This window comes from Aplysia californica, unplaced genomic scaffold, assembly GCF_000002075.1.
Source record: "Aplysia californica isolate F4 #8 unplaced genomic scaffold, AplCal3.0 scaffold01013, whole genome shotgun sequence".
In the NCBI taxonomy this organism is placed as follows: domain Eukaryota; kingdom Metazoa; phylum Mollusca; class Gastropoda; order Aplysiida; family Aplysiidae; genus Aplysia; species Aplysia californica.
In genome coordinates, this window is record NW_004798283.1 from 30,925 (window position 1) to 37,451 (window position 6,527).

At 40.6% G+C, this 6,527-nt stretch overlaps 1 protein-coding gene across 1 annotated transcript in view; it reads left to right on the forward strand.

Moving 5' to 3' along the window:
* Positions 1-6,527, forward strand: part of LOC101845967 (ATP-dependent RNA helicase ded1) — a gene marked incomplete in the record, with an annotated part of 24,614 nt that overhangs the window by 7,587 nt on the left and 10,500 nt on the right. The window contains 6 exon segments of the mRNA XM_035973117.1: positions 105-168; positions 764-835; positions 1,234-1,277; positions 2,179-2,279; positions 2,367-2,416; positions 3,134-3,211. Of these exon segments, the coding sequence (XP_035829010.1) occupies positions 105-168; positions 764-835; positions 1,234-1,277; positions 2,179-2,279; positions 2,367-2,416; positions 3,134-3,211 (409 nt within the window).

Below are 6,527 nucleotides of genomic sequence, written 5' to 3' on the forward strand. Positions count from 1 at the left end.
TCTCTCTCTCTCTCTCTCCCCCTCTCTCCCTCCCTCCCTCCCTCCCTCTCTCTCTCTCTCTCTTTCTCTCTCTCTCAAAATGTATTTTTCTCTGTCTGGCACAGGAGGATTTGGTGGTGGTGGTGGAGGTCGAGAGAAAAGAGCGGATGATTGGACCTGTCCTGATGGGTGAGTGTCCAGTGTCGTCTGTGTGATTGTAAATGTGTTGCGGACCCTTCATTACAATTTAGGTTATTTAGGTCGACGCGCTGTCTCCGACCTAGGGCGGGTGGGGTACAACATCCCAGCAGATGAAACAGAATGTGCATGGTCGAACTCACGCCTTTTGTGTGTGAAGCCAAAGAGCTTGACTGTCACACTTTGGGTGCTTGTTTTGTCTCTGTAATAAGAATGGATGTTTTTTAAATTAATTCAATAATTAATTTATTTTAAGAATTAATGTAAACATTTATTTCCTTTCCCCCATCGGCCATCATGGAGGCGAAAAGACAAAAATGTTTGTTTTGGGAATCTGTGAAATCAGATGTGAAGGACAACTTTTTAAAAAAAGTTCTCATGAATGGGATATAATGGCTATGTTGGGTTGTTTGTTCTGGTTTTATTGCTAGTTGATTGTTTTGCTTCGAACCAAATGTTTTATAAAGTTGCCTGTTCTGCCAGGACCTGTCTTTCATCATTATTGTGTTGTGTTTTGGGGCTTTTATCGGATTCTGTGATAGTGATAGTTTGCATAACCATTTCTAAATTTCTTTTTTCTCTTCAGGGATTGTGGTGCTAACAACTTTGCATATAGAAGAAACTGTTTTAAATGTGACGTAGCAAAGCCAGATGATGGGTAAGCAAAGTTCACCAGTGTGTCTGTTGTGGGAAAGAGATAACTCAGCGAGTTTCGATAGTTCCCAAGTTTTCTGTGTCATAAAGTGGGGAAAAAATTCAAATTATTGGCTGCTAAAAAAATGGTAGGAAGAAAAAAAAATGTGAAGCAAATTATTTTGAGTTTTATTTATATTTGCGAGCAGAAAACAGATTCTCCCTTCAGTGGTAAACTTTGTTTTATTTTTTAAACAGTAGATTAGTGTAAGATATAAAAAAGTTGTGTAATAGAAAATATGTAAGTGTTGTCTTGGATTGAAGCTGATGTTACTGCTAAAATTTGTGGGCTGTTTGTGTGTTTGGAGGCAAACAGAACAATACCATTGTTTTCCTACTGTTTTCTGTATTTCTTTTCTGCAGCGGTTCAAGCAGTGGAGGTGGAGGTAGTGGCTTTGGACGATCAGGTAAGGAATTGGTTGGCATAGCTGCTAACCAGTACGTTAAAATGTGTTTAATACGTTTTTGAGGGCCTGAGTATGGAAGTCTGGTTTTGTGTTGGAAAATACAAGTCTGGTTTTGTGTTAAAAAATACGTATTGTATATTTCTACAGCCTATGCTGTAATCTTATAAACTTCCGAGAATTTACAAAGAGATCAGTGAGATTGAAGCCGAAAGGTCAATTGTAGTTTTGTCCATTGCTAACTATAGTTACCTATTAAGCGTGATTATATTTTGCATTTTAATGCTGTGTTTACGGGAATTTAATTGGAAGTGAGGGGGAATGTAAAGTGCCCTTTTTTTGCTGGGAAAGAATTATGATAGAGTTAACTCTTTTATCTTTGGCAAGCCACTCCCAGCAGCTTGGGTCGGAACCCCTGGCTCGGGCACATTCCTTAACGACGACTTCGACATCAAGTTACTTTTCGGCAATTGCCAAAAACAGGTTTCTTTTACTGGAAGTTCATTCATTAGATAAAGTACTGTCATAATAGGTTGGCAGGTTTCCATTTAGTGACGTTTTTTGTCGTTTTTAGATTTTGTACCAAAAAAGGGCCCCCAGCGTAGTGGGTTTAACAACCCCTTTCGAGATAAAGTTAAAAGCCAAGTCTATGTGTGCTTGCATGCTTTGAGGATCTAAATTTAAAGAATTTTTTTGTTTTTGTATGAGGCATGTTACCGAGTCGTGAGAAGTTTTTTGTCCTCGAACAAGTTTCTTTTGTTGAAAAACACTGCTAGTTTTGTGTAATGAAAGAACTGGGTGTTTCATAACATCTTTTTTATTCATTTCTTTTTTTTTTTTACAAAGTGTCGTAAAATTTTTTGTATTTTTGTTTCAAATCTCATTCTGTTTTCTGTCCCTGGAGGATTTGGCGGCGGCAGTGGGGGAGGCTTTGGTGGTGGTGGTGGTGGTGGTGGTGGCGGCGGCTTTGGCAGAAGGAATGACAGCGGTGATAGTGGTGGTGGTGGCGGCGGTGGCGGCCGTGGTTGTGGTGATGATGGTGGGGGTAGTTGTAGTGGTGGTGGTTTGTTGTCGTCAACGTTGTCGTTTGTCGGCGGTGGCGGCCGTGAAAGGAGAGAGGGAGAGTGGACTTGTCCTGATGCGTAAGTTGTTTGTCTTGGTTGTTCAGTCAAGTAGCAAATTACAGTATAACACGGGATAGGTTTGAACACAGAAGACTCGAAATCGCGCATCTGTCGAACTGTGCCTGTGGTTCCGGTTTTTTTTTTCTTCTTTTTTGTCTTTGTAAGTTATCTCTCGAACTACCAAGGCCGGTCCCGGCGAATTCAAGCTATCTGTGTTGTACTGTATGTCTTTGATGGTTGGGTTTTTTTGTGTGTGGTACTTTTTAGCTTTGTGTATGTATGTTGACTTCATTGCATCTGTATTTGTGGTTTGATCTTGGATGTTGAACAATTTCTGTCCTCATCCTGGGGCAATAATTATCCATTAAACTTTTTGTGTGGTTGGTTTGCAGATACTCTGGTTTAGTTTGTTCCTTCTTTCTTATCAAACATCTGTCGTCCTTGTTGCTCCTCCTTCTTGTCTTTGTGTGTTACTTTTTAGCAACACCCCTTATATTTGACACATATATAACCTATTTGTCATCTAGTGTTGTAAAACTCTTACTAAAATAAAAATGATCTAATCTTCTGAAGGCTCACCATTGTATAAAATATGTATGTGTTTGTAAAGTGATCTCCTTGGTGATAATTGAACTTTTAATGTCTGACTTAAGTCTTGAGTTAACTTTGAGCTGTTGAGGTAGAGGCGGCTAAGAGTTTAAAAAGTCATTAAAAATTGTTAATTGAAATCCTCAGGTCTTGTGGAAACAACAACTTTTCCTTCCGCAAGGTCTGTCAGAAGTGTGAGACGCCCAAGCCAGGAGGCTCTCCAGGGTAAGGAGTTGAGCCGTTTTACTTTAATGATCGCACGTACTGAATGATACATAAGGAAATGTGTATTTTTGCTGGGACTTGCGGTCAAAGTGACATGTGTGAGAGACAGAAAAGGCAGGACATAGAAAAATATCCCATCCTTGAGACAGGGGTCGTGATTGATGAGTAGCAGCCCTCATGCAGATTTGCAACCTATTGTCGTTTTGGCAGAAAAATATCCCATCCTTGAGACAGGGGTCGTGATTGATGAGTAGCAGCCCCCATGCAGAGTTGTAACCTATTGTCGTTTTGGCAGAAGGGTATTTATTTTTACATCCCCTGTCCTGCTCTTGAGTTCGTGTCTGTGGACAAGGAATCAGACCGGGTGCTGTGGTCAGAGGGACATTCATCAGTATCTTTACAAACACCTTAGACTTTAAAAAAAATGTTAATGAAAGTTTTGATAAAAAGAATAGAAGTCTGCAGAAATCAACACCTTTACTTGGGCCCTTACTTTTTTCACTTAAACGTTGGAAAGGAAAGTATGTTGTAAGATACCTCTTGATGTCTCTAGTCGAATAATGACTTTATCTGGAAATTCGAAACTTCCAGAAATTGATTTGGGTGATCATGGAATGGTGCTGATGAAAAATACCTTTCCTGTAGGTTAACTTTTCACAGCCTTCTTGTATAGTAAGATAATACGTAATTTTCTCCTTTATGGATACTGTGTCGAGCAGGTTTTCTTGCAACTTGTTGATCTCTGTCACATTGTGTTCCTCTTTTTGTGGCCTTATTTAATTTCGTTTTCTTTCTGCTTTTTCTTTTCAGTGGAGATAGTGATGGTGAGTATTTTTACGTAATTGTAAGATTTTTTGATAGTTACTTCTAGGTCAGGATAAGTGTTTGAGAGTTTTGATTTTTCTGACCATTTCTGGCATTATGATCTGGGTTTTTTTGTTTTTGTTTGTTTGTTTTAACCCTTACAGCCCTGTACGCGACTATTTTCAACCCGGAAATGGCGTTCCCGAGGCCTGATCGCGACTATTTCCAACCTAGTGGTTGCTAACGAAAACACGTCCATTACTGTCGATATCGCCGGTAAATCGCCCGGGGCAAATATTTTCCTGAATCCTGATTGGATGACCTTTCATTTGGTGCATAGTTTTAAAAAATTGACCCCCATCCGACAATTGCGCGTGCATTCAAAGTGGAGGGAGATCGAGCGTCTTTTGTCAGTTCAGTGAGCGCAGTTGGAGTGATTGTTCCGTGCGCGATGTAGACCTGCATGTTTGCCGACAATCGTCTGAAATCCGACAATCGCGACCCGACCCGCGAACCGGCCGATGCTATCGCTAGGCCCGCCTGTATCAGTCAATGTGCGTAGTGCGAGGCTTGGCCGACTGCCAGCGACCCCTTTTTCTCCCGTCGGCTTCGTCGGCACTTTTCGTTTTCGTGCCAACCGCCGGCGCGCGCACCGCCGACTGCCGACGTCGGCGTTTCCGACATAATTGTCGGAACCTAAGTAGAAATGCGAATACGAAAAAGGACGACAACCTAAATTATCTACTTTCAGTTTCGTGCTCGAGCGGCCATTTTGAATTTCGTTTGTTGACTAATTCAATTGTTCAGAGCGTGTGGATTCATTCAAGTCCGACTCTCTTGTTCTAATAGAATCTAGATCTAGATCTAGATTTATATAGATCATTATAAACCTCAATGAAGGATTCATATTCCAATTCTATTGTGTCAAACCCTATCATAGCATAGGTTGTGCTGTAATATTAATATTGGTAAAAAATAAGCATTTCATCAGGTGCGTGAATTATTTATTTATTTAGATCTATCTAGGTCTAGATTCTAGATCTAGACTCAACTGAGTCCCTCTGTTCGGAATCGGATGCGGATTTCTAGTTCAAGGCCTATTCCTATTCACTTGTTCTACAAGATCTAGATCTAGATTTAGATTTATTTAGATTACTAGATCTATATATTATATGGAGGATTCATATTCCAATTCTATTGTGTTATTGTATCAAACCCTATAGCAATGTAGATGTAAGCCATATAGATCTAGAATAGATCTAGAATCTAGATCTATATGCTCCTTGTTTGTTTTGGAGTGTGGTTTTTTAATTTTAAAGTTTTTTAAAATTTAGGACTTGTTTTGGCCTTTTTACATGAGGCCCGTTGCAGGTTCTTTTTGGGGGTAGGGTTAGGGTTAGGTCTCTTCTTTATTGTGTTTGTTGGGGTGGTCGCTCGTTAGTCGGATGTCCTTCCTTATGACACCCACAAAGGCCTTTTTTTTAGGGGGGGGGGGGGGGGGGGGGTTGCGCAAAATTTTCAGACAATCTGGTTGAGGCTCACATGCAGGTCTAGCGATGGATTTCAACGATCGGGAATTGATAGACCTTTTTGAAGACAGCTCTGATGATGAATTTGAAGGATTTGAGAATGGAGATATAGGAAGAGAAAGACAGAATGCTGCCCGTGTCAGTTTGTTGGATTTTGCTCCAGAACACGATGCCGACCACCCCGATGATTTGGAAAACGGATGGGTTCGCCCGACCGTCAACAACAGACCTCCACTACCAGACTTCGAAGGACAGTCGCAACTGAACTCTGGTGTCAATGTTGAAATGAAACCAATTGACTTTTTCCAAATTTTCATCGACGACAATTTTTTGAACACTTGTGTTGAACAAACGAATTCTTATGCCTGCTTCAAGCAGCAAGCTTCAGATGTTGGGGAAAATGTCTACCTCGCGTCCTGGAAAGATGTCGATCTAGATGAGATGAAAGTGTTCATAGCTGGTAAGTAGATCTAGATCTAGATTTAGATCTAGATCTAGTATATATCTAGATCTAGAGCTAGATCTAGAATCTAGATCTACACTATTTTTGGGGGGTCTTTTATGGGTCCCATAATTTGCCTTTTGTCTGCCTGAGTCTAGATCTAGATCTGGATCTGGATCTAGACTAAACTAAACATTTTTTTCCCCCTCAAACTCAAAATGTTCGTCTTTTTTCAGGGGGGGGGGGGGGGGGGGTTTAGATCTATGTAAGACAATTGGGGCTGATTCCATAAGATTCCATTTCAACCAGGGAACCATAAAAAAGAAGGGCGGTAATAGTCTTTGGCTGTGATCTTGTAAAAGTCATTCAGTTTCATACAAAATCAAAAAAATTTCATAGCAAAAAAAGGCGCGACACGAACCTCGTGATTATCCGCGGCATAAGCATCAATACGGTTTCTCATGATCGCTGAAGTTCCCGATGAAATGTAAGAGATGAAGTATGCATAAGGACGCCAGCGCACGAGTTCGCTGTTGATAAC